General features: G+C 44.9%; 1 protein-coding gene across 2 annotated transcripts in view; it reads right to left on the bottom strand.

Annotated features, from left to right (window-relative positions):
* The window catches only part of FGD4 (FYVE, RhoGEF and PH domain containing 4), a 597,812-nt gene that overhangs the window by 386,757 nt on the left and 188,213 nt on the right, over positions 1-22,842 (bottom strand). Inside the window, exon 1 of one of the 2 annotated variants that reach the window (XM_085652400.1) lies at positions 11,977-12,126. The exons of the other annotated variant lie outside the window; for it this stretch is intronic. Within the exon in view, the coding sequence (XP_085508526.1) occupies positions 11,977-11,986 (10 nt within the window). The 5' untranslated portion in view covers positions 11,987-12,126. Of the gene's footprint in view, positions 1-11,976; positions 12,127-22,842 lie in introns of those variants that run through there. 2 annotated transcript variants of the gene reach the window in all.

Raw genomic sequence — 22,842 nt, 5'->3', positions numbered from 1 at the left:
CCCTCTAAAGTGATCTGCCCGATAGATCACCAATAAATACACATACATGTCTAAATAAAGCATTTGAATAAACAACTTAAAACATTGGGCCCCAGCTCCTGTGGGAGGAAAACATTCAAACTCAATCACAAGGTATTTTAACCAAAGTATTATTGACTTTACATATTTAAATTGGGCATTCCAAGGTCTTCCCAACACTATGATGATATATTCCGGAAAAAACCTCAAAGGTGTAAAATCTGCTCTGATTTTCAAGAGTCGATCCAAAGCTCAGCTCTTACGGCGTGGACTATGGAGGAGCAAGGGAGGTGTAGCCCAAATTGCAGGCATTTCAATATCTGCCTAACTGTTCAGTGCAAGAAGCTGAACAATAATAGTAGGTCATACGAAATGAAGGAGACCAGAACCAACCATACAGGGCACCAAATCCAATTAAACCTCCCAGGGAAGCAAATAACCTACATTTCCTAAAGACTCAATGTTCACAATCTTGTGCACTACATTAACACACTTACAAATCGTAAAGGAATAAACTCTCTGAATATACAATGTTATCATATTTTACAGATTTCAATCACATGATTTACATGAAAAACATTCAATGGCTCAGTTTGTGCTTTGGCCCTTCGTATCCAGCCAGACCATTGGTTCACTCTTGCCGTGAATTTGAAAGTTTGCCAACAGCACCTCCATAATTGCCAATTTATAGCAGAAAACATGCAGTATGCTAATAAACATTTTATTTCTGACAGCCACGCATCTTCCAGTAAAACAGCTACATGAAATGACCAGAACAGATGTCTCTGTCCAGAAAGTTTAACATAGCTTGAAACATGTATGTACCACTGTTATCTTTTGCACTTGAGCCAATTCCTAGGTTAAGCCCCAATAATTGCATCTGAGAATTTGTTTCCTCTTAGGTCCTTATTTTGCAGGTTTAATTATGTACATATCACAGGTATACGAAAGGCTGAAGACCTGTTATTATAGCACACCAAGCACTGCTAACATAAGTCTGAAATAGTTAATATAGTAACCCAACAGCACTTAACACCAAGGCAACATCCTATAGAATGCATTAGGCAGAACTCTTTATAAACAATCAAAACAGCAGAGATACACCACATAGTTGGGTGTTAAAGTACCGTGAACACACTTTCCACTAAATGACAACACGTACACACATCGAACACAACCCACATATTGAACACTGCTCATGTGTACGTACCACTTAAATGAGCATCAGCATGCCCACAAAAGCACTGACCCACACCATATCCACACATCACGATACAACAAAACACCTCTTAGGAGAACTGTTCACACCATTTCGAATACAGTCTAAATAAGCCAACAGATGTGTCAAGTTTTTTTTTTAGTGTACTGTAACTTGCTTCAGCCATATTTTTCTGTTCATGCTCACAAATGACTAAGAGAAGGGCCCGCCTCTGAGGTTTTGAGCCTCTCTTTCACATTTTGCCTCGTGAAACACGAAAGTGTTAATGTGCTTGCTCAACTGAAAAGGTTTGTCTACTTCCTATGGCATGATCTCAGCCCTCGGACACCTGTATGCTCCCTTTGTCTGGATGCAACCACGTGTCCCCACTGTAGAACGGTTCGGGAGATTCCAAACCAACAACACTTCTAATAACAACATCCTGTATTTTCACACTGGCTAGAGATGACAACCTACGCGTTATTCTGGCATTATAACGAGATAGCTCTCTGTGATTGCAACATACAACAAAATCCTAAAAAATCCCACCAGAGAATGGGGGATAGAAATCATTTTTTGGGAAAGACACAATGTGTGACTTGCAACCCCTTTCTCCCCTGTTCCCACCAAGTGTGAAATAGTGAGCTGCTGTTCCAACTCACTCTGTGCAACAATTTACATTCTATGCTATTTCCCACCTGGAAGAGCTGAACTGGCTCTACTTCAGCATTTCACAGTGAGTAAACACCTTAAGAATTACTTGTGCAAAAATGACTTCACTGTCACTATGATTCAGAGTGGCGTCAGGTTCACCGTTGGAGAGATGGAAATTGCACGCTCCCTCCATTCATCAACTTCCGGATACACTTTCATAACTTGATTCAGTGCCAGTGTACACAGCACTTCAGGTAGTCCTACACGCCGTAAAGTCGACTATATACAGGGCCACTGGAATGATGCGAATCAGCCGCCACTGCTTTTTTTTCTGCTTAATTTTGGGTTTGCTGCATTTACCACATAATCCATCATCTGCTGCATAAGCTGTGGATTTTAACAAAAAAAATATTTCTTCCTCAAACGGATCACAAGTTACTAAAAACGAGATGCCGTATTCACGTACAGTGGCAGGACCTTGGCAAAGGTTGCACAGCGCCACGATACCCCTGTGGTGAATAGCATGCAATACAAATACCGATTGATTGATTGAAAGGTTACCTGATCATCCTTCAGTTGCCTGTTTCTGTATTTGGTTGTTAAACTGGTACTAATGAGGTGAAATCTTCGCCCATACAGTGTTACCATGTGTAACAAGCATTTGCAATGCAATAGGTCTCGCATTTACGAAACTCTAGTAAATTCGACACCTATTACATTGTAAATGCTTGTTTGTTAAAACGCCCATGCGGTGCTTTCACTTTAATGTCATCTGCGCCCCTCTCCTTAGATGAGCCGCGTCTAAGGAAAGGGGTGCGCCACCAGTAAAGTGAAACTGCGGCAATGGGCAGTTTGAAAACAAAGTTAATAAATAGTAAAATTTAAAAATGCGGCTGCATTCGGCACCGCAAATAAACCATATGCATGGCCGCCACTGTATAAGCGTGGATTGCCGTGCTATTAAAAAAAAAAAGCATTGTGGGAGCGTATGTCCTGCCTGCAACAGCAGGCAGGAGAAAACCATTTAAGCAAATAGTGCTTAGAGGCCGTTTAAGCAAATAGTGCTGGGAGGCTGTAATTAAAGCTACCGATAACAACATATGTAACAGGAGGTGTCCTCATGGGAGGTTAGAAAATGAGGAAAGGCAATACTAAGGAGGGACTACTAAGCCTCTTGACCAATGAAAAGCCACAGTTTCCAAAGGACAATGACCCAGGCCAATGAAATATATGGGCGGAGCTTCAAGTCCATACCTGAATACAGCATGCCTCGCAGAGCAGCGTCTGTGCTGCCAAGGCTCGGCCTAAAAATTACAACATAATGAAGTAATACCATCAGAAAATCTGCGTCAATATGCCTTATAATTCGCCTCTTTTTGACGCATAATTTTGTCAACCCTACCACAATATGGGGTCCTCCCTTGTCGCATAATTCCTATGAGCATGACTATATATCTAAGTTCTGACAACAATTGAATGCTGTCAGTAAACTATTTTAAGCTACATAATTACAGTATGTAACAAAAGCACAATTAGCAGGTTCTAGATGTTTTCATTCACTATTTGATATTCTATTGCTGTTTGTCCACCCGGCTTGTGTTACATTTCTCTAGGCAGCATTAAAAGTGCTCTTTAAATATAAATAATGCTTTATAGTGTGGTGCCGGCTTTTGCCGTTCTTCCTACATTAATGCTAGCCTTCCACATTATAGAGATTTATTTGGCCGCAGGTAACACCTTCAGCTAGTCGTGTGTTTTTTGTCTTCACCACATTCTTGAAATGTTAAAAAGTGAAACTAGAATATGCTCTGCTCTGCTGGTTCTTGAAAGCCTATTAGGGTTGTAGGTAGCACACGCTATGGGGCCAATTAGCAGCTGTAAAGGGAAGCTCGCCTCCCTAGCCATTCCATAATGTTGCCACATAGGCAGACGTCTTGGAGTCCCACCCCCTACATTATACGTTCCCATCAGTCAGTATGTTTAACTGAGTGTGGGAGGCGTGGTTTTGGAGGGGGTGAGCTGCCAATCGGCAGTGTCTTGTGTAACCGACTCCTCGGCCGGTCTTGAATTGTCAGCCAAGACCACTCTGGATTCAAAGAAATAAGTTAGTAATCTTGCTTAAACATTTGAAGGTGGATGTGGCCATTTGTAGACAGTTACTCTACAAAATGGGGTGGTTTCTCACATTCTTTGCTTGTGAGACCCGCAATAAAAAGTCACTCAAAGTGTCACACTTAATGCATAGAAATGGCAATTTTACACAGAAACATAGAAAAAAACTAGAAATGTCACTCATAAGCAAACTGAAAACTTGTCAGCTACAAAAGGTTATGAATCTGCATGTCACAGAAAGCCTTACATTCCTTCATACCACCAACTGTAGTGATTAAAAAGCTCAGGCATATTTCCCAGCCGCACCCCGTCCATCCTATTCAACACCTACAAATTGATAGTTGCATTGAGAAGCGCCAATTATCACAGTTTCAGTATCAACCCATAAACTATGGGATTCTCTCTCCTTGAACACAATGGATCAAGAACACATTTTTCAGTTTTTCACCAATTTCCCAAAACATATTTATTCCAATATTATATGCCATTTTATCATATCAAACCAATTTTTCAGCAATGCCAAAATACCCTCATAACACTATATAAATAACTCAAATCTGTAATGTTCAGGCAATCCAAGAGCATGATAGCAGAGGTCTGACCTACCAACGAGCATGGGAAAGTCAATATATCCCTAATATATGTAATATTTTACATGCATTAAATGCTTTCCGTACACTGGGTCTTCAGCAGGTCTTCGGTCAGCTTATAAAGTCACGGCCAGCCTACTGTGCGTCAACAGTGATGGAAAGTAGTAACGCAGGGCAGCCGGTATATGCTCCACTGGGTAAACATGTCCGACTTAAGTCAGACATGTTTACCCTGGAAACTCTCCACTGAGCAGATCCAGCCAGCTTAAGGCTGCTGTGAACTTGCTTTGAACTGCTTACTGAATGAAGGCACACTAGTTCAAACGTGCTTTTCACACCATCCCTGTTCTATTTTTGCTTTTTTAAGTCTGGCATTAACCAAAAGACTTGGATTTGGATTTTGCTACAATTTTATCTATCCTGAACTTACTAATATGAGCTTTCAGCCAGCCAGCGTCATTCATTGGACTGTCATTGTGCACTTCACATTTCTCTTCTGGCCACTACAATATAGAGCACGGGGCAGTGGGTCAGCCCACCTTAGCTATGGGCCAAGATCACTGTGAGTGAATGTTTTACGTCCTTCGCCAGACGTGCATCAACACACCAAATAGTTCCTATATGTGAGCAGGACTACGATGGCAATGCATGTTTTTTTATTTAGCCACTTCTTGTTTTAGATTGACGAAGGCCAAGCAGCCTTCCCAACAAAAATATGTACAAAAAAAACAACAAAAATATGCATACAGCTTGACAAAACAAGCACTGACAAAGCCAAATGTCTTGCCTCCAACATCATGCCTATTGGCATGGTCACTACTTGTTTACAACCTGTTGTAGACATGTTGGAAAGCAATACGTCAAACAAGATTTAATAAGAAAGATGCGTGCTTCAACAGATATTATTGATTTCAAAGCTCTAACAACAACCCATATTCAAATACATCTTGTTCTTTAAAAAAAGAAAATGAAATAAAATTTCCTTGTGTCTTCTTTGAGGAAGCAAGGAAATACTAATCCATTATTGACCACTTGTACGCAAAGTGCAATTATAAGGAACTCTGGTTTCTCCTGACAGTGGAGCAAACCGAGGCAGCGTGTGTTGCAATATATGTAATTCTCATGGTCATATTACGTAAAATTTCCAGTGGGGCAAAATTAAAAAAAATTAAAATTTCATTTCATACCACATGTATTGCTTATACTATAGCACGTTTTACATAAATATTTTTGCAGCATGGTTAAAATGGATGAAATAGATTATGAAATCTGTGCAAAAACTAGGCGACCCAGCTATTGCTCATTACGTATGCTTTTTTTTTCACTGAAAGAAAACAAAGTCCATGCATTGTCTTTATTATACAAATTATTTTCAGCCATTGTTGCTGCTTATCTAAAAACTATAATAAACAGATATTACCAGGACTTTGTCCCATCTTTGACATTTGAAAACAGCACAAATGTGTAACCACTCCATTTATTAATATGTAAACATAACTCTAGGGCAAAACTTTAGTTTGAGGTAAAATCTGTCCAATTGTATTCAGTAAAAAAATTAATGGTATTTCTCCCCCATTTTCACCATTGTTATAAAATACGTAGATTGCCCCAGGTATTAGGCAAAATGATGCCATAAGCACCACCTATAGAGAAACATTCGCTCAATTATGTTGGAGCAGAGTAAATGCTGGGACTTCTTACTGGTTATCTTCATTACACTGAGTCCTAATAGTTTGGGGGAGGGTAGGGGGTCCCCTCTGACTTCCAGGACAGGCGCTTCCATTGCTTACTCTGAAAAACTGTTTTAGAACTTTAGGGCTCCCTCGCCCAGTGGACATAGCATTAATAGAACTATATCTCCACCCATAATGATGTGCCCTCTACCATAACCATGTTTTACCCGAAAAGTCAAACTTGGCAAGAAATCCGCAGAGGGTGAAGGCGATCACAGGGCCGTGGTGAAGGCAAATAAGATTAAGCCGAATGGAGATGGCTGATACTTAATAAGGTCACAAGCATTTTGCCAATCTTCCTCGTCACAGGCTGAGCAGTTTGCAGAGATATGTGCAGCAGCACACAAACAAGGTTCCACAAGCTGTCCATAATGTGAAATAAATGTGTTAGGAGAAGCACAGTGTCCTACAAATGTCTAATAGGGGGACACCCTAACTTTAGGTTCATGAAATAGACATTCTTTGGTGAACCGATGGAGAATGCCAGATGATGCATCAACTTGTTCCTTCTCATATGGCTAAGAAGCAACCAGACACACCCACCTATGCAGTGCACCAACCAAAGGTTTCTTCACCCTCCAGCCTGGACCATCGGACAAGAACAATGAATCGGAAATCCTAAAATAAACTGTCCTTCCTTTAAAAATTTCACTTGTTTGGTCACTTTCATGGAATGAAGGACGTTATCATGAGATGAGGAGAGATATTATCCTCACAGGAATGAAGATGCAACACCACCTGCAGAACAAAAGATGAGGCAGGACATAAAGCCAGACCCTTCTGGCAAAAATCTCAGTTCAGCAGATGAGGTAGCCAACTCTCCTGAACATCTGTCAACTGAGACTGCCCGTCACAAATAAAGATTTTGGGGGGAGAACCTTTGGAGGAACATTCCCCAAGGGATAACTGGTGAGACGGGAGAAACGTGAAAACAAGCAGATCATTTAAAGCAGGAAAGGGAGCTCTGAACACCCAACTGGCACTAACTGCACCCTCAAAGAAGAGATTCTCAGCTCCAGCAACAAAGCGTCCCATAAAACACGACACTTTTCATCAGTGGGTTTAAGATTTCTGAAATGCACCATAAGTGAATAAATGCCTGATGCCAAGCATGGGATACGGGCTTTGTTGCACACTTACATGGCTGTACGGTTGTTACCAAATCTCGGTCTACGGTTTTCTTCTAGAAACTGAAATTTCCAGTTCCCAGGTTGGGAGACGAAGATGAATTATCTGTCTTGACATAGAAGTACCATGAATAGAGGAGGGGTGAAAGTAAGATGGAGGTTGATAGCATATTTTGGATCTCTTCAAACAAAAAAGGGAATCCACTGCATTTTGAATCAGAAACCATAGAACACACTCTGTAGCACCCCCCTCATTCTGTTCTTGACAGGGGGTACTTGCAATCAATGTAAAAGGTGTAAATTTAAACCCCTCCACCCCCCAGGTTCATCGCTAATCTGTGAACAAAATGCTAGAAGAAATTCCTACTGGAGAGAAATAAACCTAGCCATGGTTTGCCGGACCTTTTCCTAATTTAAGCTCATAGATACAGCTAGCAGGAAAGTTCCTAAGATGATGAGAAAGCTCAGCATAGCCGATCTGCCTCAATGCTCGCCATTCGTGGATCATACCGGTTTTTCAGGGAAAATATATTTTCACTACCAGGTCAGATCTGCTAAGGGCCTGAAGCGCATCTCAATGTGGCAATTGACGCAGCTCTAGGATAACAGACTGCTCATCCACTACCAATGCTGACAGAGTCTTCGGTGATAGATTAAAAGCTGCCTTGTCTGAAGGAACTAGCTTGATGACTAGCGAAGTTCTCAAGGAAAAGGGAGATGGGTGGGACACCTGCAATGAACTGACAGAATTGCAGAACGTCTAATTTCAATGTAATTTAAACTTCTATTTATTGGTTCTGTTGCATGAAAAATACAAACATGAGTAGTAACAACATTGCAGAGTGCGCAAGTCAGAGCTCAGCAGACTCCTACAGACTGTGGAGGTATATAATCACTGCCAAGCCTAACAATGCGCAGGTGGCATCTCCCTGATCGACACAAATGCATCCAGCACTGTGCTGGGCATGCAGAATGAACTCACTGTCACCAGGAAGTCTAGTTTTAATTGTGCAAGTATACAAGAGGCTTGAGGAACAGCTTGCCCAGCTGACGGAGGACCCAGGCAAATGAGCAACCGATGCTGAAACATGTCCCCAAGAGGCCAATATGCCAGGTTAAAAGTTTGCACCATGTTTTGGAGGAAGAAACACTCTCTTCAGATCAGTAGTCGAAGTGGGGGGCGGATACGAGGTACACAATGTGCCCATATGTCTTAATTTTAGGGAAACAGTTACCCTACTTTTTGTCATAAGTCAACTGTACCAGGACGGATAATTCCGCCAGCTGAAATGCTTCACCTCAAGTGTCATTCAGGGAGCCTCCCGTTCTGTGAAACCAGGGGAGGAGCAACTAGCTAAACAAGCCTTCTTGCCAGGGTGCCTGCTTGCCTGAAAGAAGAGTAAATGTGCACAACTGGTTAATTTACAAACGTAGAGGGTGCCTGGTAGCCGGTAATGGCTTCAATTGATGGAATAACTTGAAGCTTCCTGGTGACACACAATCATTCTTTCTGCGGGTTATTGTAGGGGAGCTACCAGCTAAGCTATGAATTGTGTGCTTTTAAAAGACAATAACTTGAAAAACAGCCCTATGTATAGCCTGCAAAAAATCTATATTTTTGGAAACACTTTTTATCTTAAATCTTTTTGCACATTCTGTAGCGGCCTATCATACTGTGTGTAATGCAAGATTAAAATAATGACTTGCATGTAGGGTGACCAACCGTCCGTAAATTTCACGGACAGTCCGTAATTTCGGCCGTCTGTCCGTTGTCCGTGAAGGATTCTTTAACGGACGCCATTTGTCCGTAATTTTAACCGGGCACCGGTCGCACCACCCTAAGCCGACACAGCTTCCACCCACCTCCCTTCTTGACTCCGATGCTGTTGAGGTCGGGTGTAACAGACTCCGATGCAGTACCAAAGCTCAGATACCCAGCAGCATTGGAGAGGCACAGCGGGATGGCAACCCTCACACCTTCAAGCCCTTGATGAGCTGTTAAGAGGTGCTTGAGGGTGACTGAGAGGGAGGGGCTGCAGCTTCAGGCGCAGGGGCATCTATTCAGATGCAGACAGCCCTGAATGCGCCATGTCTCTGCAATTTAGAGGGGCCTCACACATTCCCTTCCTGCCCAGGGCCCCAAACATCCTAGAACTGGCCCTGATTACACCGAGGCAGCACATGGTTCTCTTCACAGAGCTTAATTACTGTCACTAAATTGTAAGTAAACCTCGGTTCTGCAAACATGCAGTCTATAATGTAATAAAATAAAGAAATGGCACAATCGCACCCACACTGATTAACAAAGTATGGAGGACAATCAGTTAAATCAGTTCTCTTGGAGTATCTCCTTTAAGTACTGTACATCACAGCGGGGGATGGCAAAACTAACATTTTGGAAAGGGAGCCTGTCTTCTCTTTGTCTTGTCCAGGAGGGGGGTGAGGAGCCCTACCCCACCCTGGAACAGACCATGATGATACTAGAATACTGCATGCCCACCCCTGTGCCCACCCTGGTGGATCCTGTTCCCCCTCTTGTGATGGCTTCTGCCCCCCCCCCCTCCCCCCAGTGATGGCTCCTGTCCCCCCATGTGGTGACTCCTGCCCCCCCCCGCATTTGATGGCTCCTGTCCCCTCTGTGGTGGATCCTGTCCCCCCCGCCTTTGATGGCTCCTGTCCCCCCCCTGTGGTGGATCCTGTCTCCGCCCTGGGTGGCTTCTGCCCCAGTCCTGGAATGGCTCCTGCAGCGAGGGTGAAGTTCTTGATGGGCCTCTTCTCAAAAAGGCTCAGCTCAAAATTAATATGAAAAGGTGGGCGAGTGAGTAAGTGAAGGGATGGGTGGATGGCTGGATGAATTAGTGAAAGGGTGAAGGGATGAATGAAAGCTTGAATAGATGGAGAATGAGAGTGGATGGATGGATGGATTGATGAGTGAGTGGAAGGATGGATGAGAGAAAAGGTAAATAGTTGGCTGTATGGGTGGAAGGGTAGCTGGATGGGCAAAAGGGTGGATGGATGAGTGAAAGGATGGATGAGTGAAAGGATGGATGAGTGAAAAGGTGGATAGTGAGTGAGTGGGTGGATGAGCGAAATGATGGATGGATTGATGAATTGATAAGTGCAAGGGTGAATGGATGGACGGATGAGTGAAAGGGTGGATGTAAGGATGGATGAGTGAGTGAAAGGGAGGGTAGATGGACAAAAGGATGAATAGATGAGTGAAGGAGTGAAAGGATAGATGGATGAGAGAAAGGATGGATGAGAGATAGGGTCAGTGGATGGATTCATGAGTGGATGAGTAGATGGATGCATGGGTGGATGGATGGAAGGAAGGAAGGATGGCTAAGTGAAAGGGTCGATGGAGAGAGAGAGAAAGGGAAGATGGATGGATGACTGAAAGGGTGGATGGGTGGAAGGATGAGTGACTGGGTGGATAGATGGATGATTAAGTGAAAGGATGACTGGATGGGTGAAAGGGTAAATGGCTGGATGGATGAGTGAATGGATGGATGGATAGAAGAGTGGATAGATGAGTGTACAGATGGATAGGGTGAAAGGGTGGATGGATGATGGATGGATGGATGAGTGTAAGGATGGATGAGTGAAATAATAGATGGAAGGATACATGATGGATAGGTTTGCAAATGGTTGAATATGTGGGCTTACTTATATACTATTACACGACCACCTCAGATGTGTCTGTAAAACTTATCTATTGTCCTGAAGTTTTGTCCTGAATTTGTGTCCTGAATATTGACCCTTTGTCCTGAATTTTTACACTCACCGTCCTGAATTTGCACCAATGCCAGTTGGTCACCCTACTTGCATGCTCATTGTGCTTTCTGTCACAGACTGGGGCCTAATAGCACTAAACATACCACAGCCACTAGTCTCCACTGCACCAAACAGGATTTGGTGCAGTGCATTAACTAACAGAGGTTTCATAATGTACGATAGTTGCATTTCCCAAAGATTAATTTATTAATTTTCATTTAAACCGTGTGTTATTTTATATCTAGTTAACGGAAGGTGAAAGACTGAAAAAGTTATAGCATATTTTGTTGTTATGCCACGCCCACATGCTCACTCACACCGCCCCCTTGCGTGCAGCAACACAGTTTCCATACTTCTTTTTATGCACTACGACCACTGCTTCAAATAAATGCACAATTACACCACAACATGACAAACTACACCCACTGCTTCTGAGGGCCCCATAGCTCCATGGGAACATGGGCAGAATTATCACAGCACACACGATGTACCAAACATATTTAAAAACCACGGTTGTATTTTACTGATCTCTCCTCCTGCTCCCTCACTTCCTCGTTTTTGGCACAATGATATGCTGTTTGTAAAACCTACCAAGAAGCAAATATCGGCGTTAGCATTACAGAAAAATAAATGATTACATTTTAAAAAATGAGTTCCTATTGAAATACAAACCGAGCACAAAAGTGATGCTCGGTCCATCATGAGCACAAGTGTCAGCAGCGCCTAGTGATTGACACCCAGGAGGGCTGTGAGGCGCCTGCCATACTTACAGCCTCCCATCGGCCCACTCTTCTCTCACACGCCCCGGGCGCCCGTGTGAAGTCGGCCTTGGCCTTGAGAGCTGTCCGCAGCCGCCGAGGTCACGCTCTCAGCCCGCGGCCGATTCCTCCATCACACGCCGACGCACCTCTAAAGCACTCGTATGATCTGCTGCGCCCAGAGAGGAAGGCTTCTAAAATGGGAAATAGTGCCAGAGCGGGCCCGCTGCAGGGCACACCGCAGGGGTTGGGCAAGCCAGAGGTTTCAAAATGCAGTGAGGCATGGCCGGGGTTGCACCGCTTCTGGAAGCAAGGGCTGCCTTCGGCTGCAAGGGTTTAAATCACGCACTCGGACTCACTGCGCCCTCTGAGATGTTAGACTTTAAACAAGAAGCGAACGCGCCCATTAATTCCCAGATGCATCTCTTGCTCCCAGAGGTTGCAGATTCCGTTAGATAAATCGTGCCTTGTGTAAACTGCTGGCCCTTTCATCCTTGCCCCATGGCACTCAGGAAGAGCCCGCCTTCCACGGACGCACTTCCGATTGGAGCGCGCCTATTAATTACCAGCTGGTACCTGGCGGAGCACAAGCAGCAGCGACTGAACCACAGCTCTAAAAGTTACTCAAAAAGCCCAGAGGCAGAGTCCTTGTCAAAACGTCATAGTCGCTGCACCTACCAACCAGGGTTGTGAAATGCTGTGTTAACTCATCACCCGTCTGTGGTAGGAGCGGCCCTCTTCTACTTCCCGTTATTCAGTTCATAACCTACTTGTGCAATGATCTAAGTGTGGTTCATATGGTCAACACTGTGCGGCGGATACGGGTACATACCACACCCCTTTAAATATGGGAAAAGATGGATGCAGCATAGAGATAGCATGAGCACTGTTTATGGCCACTTGGATGTCTGATCTGGGCCCAGAAATGCACATGCTGCGTCCTAGCGCCCCCTAGAGGTCACCTAACAGTGATGCACCACAAAAAACAACCGGTTGACATCCTGGCCACACGACTCCACACTTGCCACATAACCATCTTTATTGGAGATGGCATATTCAGTGGGAAAACACACACTGTCATGGAGGGAGAAGAGTGTCGGAGTGGAAGGGCGTAGAGTGGAGTGGAGTGTTGTAGAGCTGGTTTTCATTGGGTAGTGTGTCAGAGTGGAGTGTCAGAGTGGAGTGGCAAATAATGGAGTAGAGGCAGTAGAGTGGAGTGTTGCAGACTACAGTAGCATAGAATGTCAGAGGAGTAATGGGGGTGGAGTAGTGTGTCATAGGATAGAGTGGAATAAAGTGGCAGAGGGAGTCACGTATAGCATCGTAGAGTGGAGTAGTGTATAGAGGCATAGAGTGGAGTAGAGTGTCAGAGTGGAGTATCATGAAGTAGAGTGTCATAGACTGGAGTGTATCAGAGTGAAGTAATGTGGCCTAGAGTGAAGTAGCATAAAGAACAGTGGTGCAGAGTAGATTGGCGTAGAGTGCAGTGGCGTAGAGCGCCTTGGTTTTGTAAAAAGTGGTGTACAGGGCAGTGACAGAATGGCATAGAGTGCAGTGGTGCAGAATAAAGTAGGGTAGAGTGTAGAGCTCAATGGTGTGCAGTGGCATATAGTGCACACTTGAATGGTGAAAGAGTGCAGTGGTGAAAGAGTGCATTGACAGAGTACAGTGTTGCACAGTAGAGTAGAGAGGCGTAGAGTGAAGTGGCGTAAATAGCAGTGGTGCAGAGTAGATTAGAGTGGGTTAGAGTAGATTGGCATAGAGTGCAGTGGCGTAGAGTAGAGCAATGCAGAGTAGAGTGGTATAGAGTGTAGTGGTGTACTGACAGAGCGCAGAAGAGTGGTGCAGAGTAGAGTTCAGTGCGCAGAGTAGAGTGGCGTGGAGTTCAGTGGCAGAGAGTGCAGTCTTGCAGAGTACGGTGAAGTGGCACAGAATGGAGTTGTGCAGGGTAGAGTGCCGTTGCGCAGAGTGGGGCGGTGCAGAGTAGATTGTTTCAGAGTAGAGTGAAATGGTGTGACGGGAGAGTGGAGTGGTGCAGAGTAGAGTGCAGTGGCGTAGACTGCAGTGGTGTAGAGTAGAGTGGTATAGAGTAGAGAGTATTGGCTCAGAGTGATTGTTGCAGAGTACAGTGGTGTAGAGTACAGTGATGCAGCGTAGTTGGCATGGTGTGCATTAGCATAAAGTGCAGTGGTTTAGAGTAGAGTGGCAAAGAGTAGAGTGGTGCACAACAGAGTAGAGTGGCATAGAGTGGTGGGGCGTAGATTACAGTGGTGTGGAATCGATTGGCGCAGAGTAGCATAGAGTGCAGTGGTAGAGTGCAGTGGAAGAGAGTAGATAGTTTAAGAGTAGAGTGAAGTGGCTAACTGGAGTGGTGCAAGGTACAGTGGAGTGGTGCAGAGTAGAGTTCAGTGGCATAGAGTAGAGGCATAGAGTGCAGCGTTGCAAAGTAGAGTGGCATAGAGTGGAGTGGCATAGAGTGGAGTGGCACAGAGTGGAGTGGCACAGAGTGGAGTGGCATAGAGTGGAGTGGCATAGAGTGGAGTGGCATAGAGTGGAGTGGCATAGAGTGGAGTGGCATAGAGTGGAGTGAAGGGACCTACACTGGGGTGGTGTAGTATGCAGTGGTGAAGACGACAGTGGTGCATAGTAGAGGAGGGTAGAGTGATTTAGCATAGAGTAGAGTGGTGCAGAGTTGAGTAGAGAGGCGTAGAGTGAAGTGGCATAGTTTGCAGTGTTGCAGAGTAGATGAGAGTGGCTTAGAGTGGATTGGCAGAGTGCAGTGGCGTAGAGTGGAGCGATGCAGAGTAGAGTGCAGTGGCATGTAGTTACAGTAGAGTGCTGTGGTGAAGGGTAGAGTGCAGTGGCGTAGAGCAGAGTGAAGTAGAGTGCAGTGGTGCAGAGTTGAGTGCAGTGGCATAGAGTGTGTGGTTTAGAGTTCAGTGGCGTAGAGTGAAGTGGCACAGGATGGAAATGTGCAGATGGAGTAGTGAAGGGTAGAGTGCAGTGGCATAGAGCAGAGTAAAGTAGAGTGCAGGGGTGCAGAGTAGATTAGAGTGGTGTAGAGTAGATTGGAACAGATTGCACTGGCATAGAGTGGATTGGCATAGAGTGGAGCACTGCATAGTAGAGTGGCATAGAGCGTAGTGCGTACAGTGTATTGGTGTAGAGTTCAGAAGTGTGGTATAGAGTGGTGCAGAGTAGAGTGCAGTGGCATAGAGTGTGTGGTTTAGAGTTCAGTGGCGTAGAGTGAAGTGGCACAGAATGGAGTTGTGCAGATGGAGTAGTGCAGGGTAGAGTGCAATGGCACAGAGTGGAGTGGAACAGAGTAGAGTGAAATGGTGTGACAATAGAGTGGAGTGGTGCAGAGCAGACTGCAATGGCATAGAGCAGAGTGGCGTAAAGTGCAGTGTGCAAAGTAGATTAGAGTGGCGTACAGTGGATTGGAACAAAGTGCACTGGCATTAAGTGGAGTGGTACAGAGTAGAGTGCATTGGCATACAGTGCAGTCACAGAGTTCAGTGTTACAGAGTAGAGTGGCGTGGAGTGGTGCAGAGTAGAGTGGAGTGGTGCATATTGCAGTGGTGTAGAGTGCAGTGACAAAGAGTACAGTGGCAAAGAGTACAGTGGCAAAGAGTACAGTGGCAAAGAGTACAGTGACAGAGTGCAGTGACAAAGAGTGCAGTGACAAAGAGTGCAGTGGCAAAGAGTGCAGTGGCAAAGAGTGCAGTGGAAAAGAGTGCAGTGGCAAAGAGTGCAGTGGCAAAGAGTGCAGTGGCAAAGAGTGCAGTGGCAAAGAGTGCAGTGGCAAAGAGTGCAGTGGCAAAGAGTGCAGTGGCAAAGAGTGCAGTGGCAAAGAGTGCAGTGGCAAAGAGTGCAGTGGTGCATAGTAGAGTAGAATGGGGTTGAATGGTGCAGAGTAGAGTGGCGTAACATGGAGTGGTGCAGAGTAGAGTGCAGTGACACTGTGTGGAGTGGCATAGTGTGGAGGGGTGCGGAGTAGAGTGCAGTGGTGTGGAGCAGAGCAGAGTGGAGTGGGGTGAAGTGGAGTACGTATGGTGTGGTAGTGGACTGCCATTACAGGCAACACATCTTCAATTGAAATTACCATTGCATTTTACAGACATACTTTTTTACTGATAAAAGTATACAGCGCACAAACGATAATTTGTGGAATTGTCATCACCTAGTGTATTGATTTGTTTTGATTGTATTAAAATATGTGTTTCCACCACACTTCAGAACTACCAAAAACGTGCTCCATTTGCGCTTTCCTAATTCTGATATACTCTGAAATATCTGCCCAGTTCATTTGCAGGCATCAAAATGTTGTTTGTTGTGTGCAAGGAAAAAAAAACATTGTACAGCTTTCATTCAACACACCCCCAGGAGCCAGCATGATTGTCACATAAAACTTCTCATTTTGAAGTCAGAAAAAGAAAAGTAAACACCAAGCTCCCTGGAAGATAGAGCCTGACATTTTACCTCTGTCTTTGAATGCACAGGAAATGTGGCAAGATAAAAAGATTTTAAGACCGGTTTACAGAAAGCAACTTCTGGTAGAAGAATACAGTAAATATGGTCTGGGCCATGGAAGGGAAGAACTCAAGCTGGACAGCCAGAAACAAATAAAGGCAGCATTAGAAAGCAAGAAACTTGAATTAAAAACCACAGTGCCAACAGTCAGCAATGGGGCGAATGCATTCCCAGGGAAGCTTCCTGAATGTCCCTGAAATGTCGTTAGCAAATCAGACTACTTAACTGTCTGGTAGGATACGATCTAAAAACCAGTTTCCGGGAAAATTGCATTTTTTTGTGTGTAATTTCATTTGTCCAGACGTGCGGCGGACATGGGTTCACCAGACCTTTTTCCCGTCCACCAGGATATTTCAAGCCATTGCTCCACTGGAGAGATGCATGGAAATCTCACCGATAAGAAAATGTGCTGCCTTGGTGAGAGGCCTCTGTGCCCCTTCACTCTGGAGAGGAGAGGTCTCCCGGAATAAGGCTTATTCAAGGAAATATCTCACTGCACATTCATGCCGCATTCATACAGTACCATTGACTGTTTATTAAACAATAAAACCTAAACAGTAAGGGTTTAATCGGTGCAGTGCCGACTATGCTTGACCCTTCGGACCAAACGTTATCATCCTGTCCTATCTGATTCTTCTTAGCCTTGAAAAAGCTCTAGGCCTCCACAGGGCGAAATACGTGCTGGCTGATGAAGTGGAATCTGTAATCTGTAAAGGGAAGACTGATGATCCACAACATTAAAGTATACTGTCAGGATCTTTAGCTATGCTTTGTGGGTAGTGCATAACAAACTAAGTTTTATAATAAATGTAACCCTGTGGTACATGCATCCCTCGTGCCATGAACTGATTAGCATGCAATTAAAATAGGCTGAAATGTTGTCTTCCTTCTAATTGTGACAAGGCTGTGACAGGGAAATACTGTTCTATGTTCTTCTCTAAAGTCAGACCTGGCAATAGGAAGCGATGTTCTAAACCTGTGATAGAGCGCCATGTGATTCTGAGATTTGTAGGGGTGCATCATATTCACGGTTAGTCGGCACCCGCATATAATCAATGTATGTCTAGAAGCGTCCTAGAAATGTATTTGCTATAATCATGTAACATAGAAGTGTTAGAATGTAATAACGTTTTGTGAAGTTTAACGTTGCAAGTTATCGTGAATGTATTCATTACAACGTAGCTGATTAGTTTCACAGAATACTGTAATAGAGAAAATGCGCGTTATGTTAGAATTAGAATTGTAGGTTGCTTATTCACATGATGGTAATGTCGAATTAATGCCTAGGATGTGATTTCATAGAGTGTTTAATTTCGCTAGGCCTAACTGCCTATGTAGAAGAGAAGGCCCGTTCATTTCTTATTTTAGCTATATTTTGCAGGCTGACAGGGATTTCTTGGTTAAGGTTTGAGTTGCAGCGGAGGGTAAAACTTCAAGATGCGAAGAGTTCTTCTTTTTCGTTCCCATGTTTCTGTTGCAGGTGCAAGGACATTTAGCTCGTTAGTGAGAATAAGTCTTTGTTTTAGGAGTTGAGATACGGTGTGGAGCCAACAGAGGAGTGCATTGGAATGTGCAACTGTAACTCTTAGTATGGAAGGTGCCTGGGACCCAAGGCCAAGCTAACGGACGATGGAAGATGGACAGCTCTGGATGGAAATTTACCGGAGGAAGACCTGGCTGAAGAGGTGTGTCGAAGGGCGTGTTCTGCGATTTTGTGGTTTTGTATTAGGGACAGTGCCCCGTGGGTTGAGCAGATGAGGCTTAGGCGGGAAGCTAGAAGGAGCATCAAAGATCGAGCTCTCACTAAGTGAAGACTTCTTATGGAGTTTCACTTCTGACACCTTTTCTGTGATTCTCTTGCTTAGGAGGGAATGCTAAGTAGGGATGCCACTTTAGAATAGGGTAGGGACAGAAATGCTTTGACTGATGATTCCCAGTATTGACATCAGTATTTCGATTTTCTATTTGATGCTTTTAGAATCTGTAATTCTTTTTAGTCGAATGCGAATTCTTCGTAGGCTAGCTTTTGTGGTAGTGCCCATTTATATTTTGTGCCTTGTACTAAGGTGCCTTTATGTTCAGATGTTTTTGCTCATAATAAAATCCCGGAAATTTTAGATCTTGAGTCCTTTGTCCTTTAATGATGTCAACTTGCGGTAGTTATATCCTGATAATTGTGTTTACTCCCTCATCGCTATTTGGCAAGTAAAAAGATCCTGGCGACCTGAAAGGGTTCTTGTAGATAATTGGGTAGACAAGAATCCGGCCCTATCAGTTGGTAGCAGAGACGGATGGTTATTTCCAATAGCGAGGGAAGATCTAGATTAGGATAAGTGATCCTTGAGGCCCATAGACGCTAAGTGATGGTGAATCATCAGATGGTGAGCAGCGGACGGCGGCGGCTGATGGACATCGACGGAGAGTTGCAGTGCGGCAGAAAGCAGCGGTTCGAGGAGCGAGTATGAATAGGGCGAGATGTTGTAGATTGCGGTGTTGATTTGTTGTGGGATGTCTTGCGGAGTTGGTGTGAATGTTGAGTGATTGTGAGATCAGGCTGTGAGCGCACGCAGCCCGGGAAAGTCTTAGGCTCGATGAGTAGCTTAAGCGATTGGGTGTAGAAGACACCCGCAGTTTATTTTGTTGACCACCCTAAGGCGATAGTGAGGCGCCATCGATCACCTGGACCGAGATAGGGGGAGCGATTGTGTGAGTGCATGACAAACCGACGCTGGTCGGTGGTTGTTGTATGTGGATTTGAGGATTTGTAACCTATCAGAGGCGATTTGTCTGGCCGGACGGGGACAGACAGTTGCCAACCGAGGTCGACAACTTCGAGAGACTGTGGACGTACAGTCAGAGAAGTAACTTGTTTGGGACAAACGGTTATTTCAGCGTATGAATGGGACGAATGCAAGGGTGAGACATGAGTTGTGAAGGAGGGAAGCTGCTGCGAGTGGAGGAAAAGTGACGTCAGAGGGTGTCGCGGTGCGATAGGTCGGTTGGTGTGAGCCGCGTTGTCATTGGTGGATTAATACCAGGAAGTAAACGAAAATATTGTGTGCGTTCAAAATTTGGTCATCATGAAATGCTTTAAAGTGTTCCGAGAGTTGTGTAGAGGTGACAAACATGTGGTTACTCGTGGGGGAGAAAAAGCCCCTCCCGAGGATACTCCGGCACATTACAAGAAATGTGGGGTTGCATACTATAATTTGGCTTGAAAATTGGCATAAAATGACCCAAGGTGAAGGAGAATTAGCTTTCCCGAGATATGGTTCATTCAGGTTGGAAGTGTTGTACCAGTTGAAGTCTGTAATGGCGGCTTTGCGACCTTTGCCGAGGCCAACACAATTTGAGGCTATGCATGTGTGGATTAGAGCAGCGCATGATAGGAAAAGAGATAGAAACCAGGAAAGGGTGAAAAAGTCGATTAAGGCGTTCCAGGATGCCAGATGGGATGCAGAAGAGAAAAGATGGAGAGTACAGGCAATAGAAGGACACAGATTGTATCCCTTATTGGTAAAGACTGATGGTTCAAAAGTAAAGGCAGCGGATGATGAGGATGACAGTGATACTGATGATAGCCTACTATAGAGGTTATTATCTGAGAGACCACCTCCATATAACCCAGATGCCCCGGAAGGGTGGTCAGCCCCGATGGAAGGGACTGGGGGAGTACCAATCCAGTCAGAGGTGAGAGTAGAAGGAAAGATCTCGACAGGAGCTGAGGGTATGAGGAATCAGTCTGTAGCTAGCGCAGAGGTTGGGAGAGGTGTGAGGTTACCGGATGCTCTAAAGGTACCGGTCACTATTGGACCCATTGTTTCGGTTTACGACCCAGATCAAGAGAAGGTCGGAAGCTCAGTACAGTCAGCTGTAGGAGTGAGGAGTGTGACCGAGGGAAGCGGGTCAGTGAGTGGGATGGAGAAGACTCCGAAGCCTATAGAATGGAGTACTCCATTGCCAGCCACAGCAGACTCCTCTAGGGGACAGGGAGAGCCGAGACCAGTGAGACCGAGGTCTTTGGCCGAGTCAAAATCAGATTTGCGAATGTGGACACCACCAGTGAGAAGCCAGAGCCAGAGTGTGATAACAGCAGAGAGCGAAAGAGGCACAATAGTGAATCGTTCTGTTCCTATGAGTATGTCAGAAGAGAGTAGGTCATCGGAACGGGAATGTAGGTATGACGAAAGGGATGGCGTGGTTTGTCGAGAAGTACTGAAGGGAGCCCTGAAAGGGAGGATGTTAGATGTTGTAAGATTGAAGGCAGAGGTGGACGAGATAATAAGTGGAAATTTACCTCTTGAGAGAATGTTAATGTACGAACAAGATGAATTGCTTTTTGTTGCGAAGGATGTGACTTGTAAAGCACGAACTGCTCATGAGAAATTGTCAGATTTGGCCAAACGGTATGATGTGGATTTGTCTAAAACGAAATCATTGCAAGGAAGTCATAGGTTGCAGTAAAGTGATCAGGAACCAGAAGAGAAAAGAGTCATGGGATTGAGAACCCATATCAAGGATCTCATCATAGCAATGTGTGCATGGGTTATGCTTGACAAGTGGGAAGAAAGATGGTCCAAGAAGAAAAGCTCTAAGAGAACAATTGGAGAGACACCACCTCCGGGTGGAGGGATGACGGAGATAGGGAATTACCCTTTACGAGAGGTGCAGAATGGAGGATATGTACATGTACCTTGGAGTAGGGGTGATTTGGCTGCCTTCACAAATGATTTTCCCCGACTTAGGGAGAAACCTGTGGAGTGGTATAAGCAAGATGATCGCTTTGTCAAAATTTTGAAGGTATTGTGGATTGATCTGAACACTTTATTTGACATTGTGGTTCCGAGTGATTTGTGGTCGGCATGTAAAATTGCTGTTGAGTGGCCGACTTCGGAGCCTGACAGGGACCCGGTTTCGAATGGTCCATCGCCTATAGTGATGAAAAAGTTTGAACAGGTGATTACGTGGTTGAAGTCGAAGATCTCACCTCAGGACATCGATTGGGTGAACATCGATAGGACAGTGCAAGAGCCTAAGGAGACTGTGCATGAGTTTTATGAGAGACTTTTGCAGGCTTTTAAACAGTACAGTGGTTTAGATGCGTTGGATACGAAAGACATGGGACAGTTTGTCTCTAAGTTTGTGTTGGGATTGAGGCCCGAGGTTAGTCTCATGATACAGCAGCATCTGATTTGTTGGCAGAACAAGCCTGTTGATGAGATTTTACGGTATGCTAGATACTGTAGTGATGAGATAGAATCCAAGCACAGGAAGTTGAAGGATAAATTGATGCTTGTGCAGATGCAAACAGCCCAGGGACAGCCTAATGGGGGAACGTTGGGAAGGAGACAGGGAAATAATCAAGGAGGAGGGCAGAATGCCCAGGGTCAGGGAAGGCCAAAGTCAATAGACCCTAAGACAGGAATGGATGTGGCGACATTGAAAAAGACTACAGCATGTCATCTTTGTCACCAGATTGGACACTGGAGACGCGAGTGTCCTCTGAACCCATTGAACCAGATACAGCAGGAAGGAGAGTTAGACCAGGTTCCGGTGGCGGACGTGGTCCCCACAGTGACTCGACCTAAGATGGTCAAAGGGGGGATGGGTGTTCCGCAGATGCAGATTCCCCAACCACCCAAGATACAGAATATGCAACCGGGAGCTCGGACATATTTACAGATGACTATGTTTGAGGGGAGTGAGGAAAACGATCTAGACCAACTGGCACGACCCTGCTCGAGAGGAGAAGAGGATTGTGCGCTTGGAGCTGTCCTAGAGGTAGATCAGAAGGGACCCTTTGTGGAAGCAGATATTGACGGTCACCCTACGACCTTTTTGGATGATACGGGCGCTACTCGATCGACTGTATGATCTGCAGCGGTCCCAGACCTACCACTTTCTGGACAATCTATCCAAGTTGTTGGCGTGGCAAATAAGAAACTGACCAGTCCATTGACGGAGCCAATACCAGTCAAGATAGGGAATTTCAGCGATCTACACCAGTTTGTGGTGTGTGATTCTAGTCCAGTTTGCCTGTTGGGTAGAGACCTATTGTGCAAGCTCAACTGCACTATCTATTGTACCCCGAAGGGAGTGGAAGGTACAGACGAGGGACGACGATGCGACCTTTAAGGTTGCAAATCAGCGTGTGTGTGTGGAAATGTATCCAGCATTGACGGTGGAGGAACTTCCACTTGATCTGAGGGATTCAGTGTCAATTGATGTATGGGACCTCAGTGGAGAGGAGATTGGATTAGTCAAGGGAGTAGACCCAGTGAAAATCCAGATTAAGCCAAATGTAGAGTACCCTAGGACGCCTCAGTATAATTTGTCACCGGAAAC

The sequence above is a fragment of the Triturus cristatus genome, chromosome 4_1 (assembly GCF_964204655.1).
Source record: "Triturus cristatus chromosome 4_1, aTriCri1.1, whole genome shotgun sequence".
In the NCBI taxonomy this organism is placed as follows: Eukaryota; Metazoa; Chordata; class Amphibia; order Caudata; family Salamandridae; genus Triturus; species Triturus cristatus.
The sequence above is the reverse complement of the archived record's forward strand: the minus strand, read 5'-3'. Positions and strand labels throughout refer to the sequence as shown.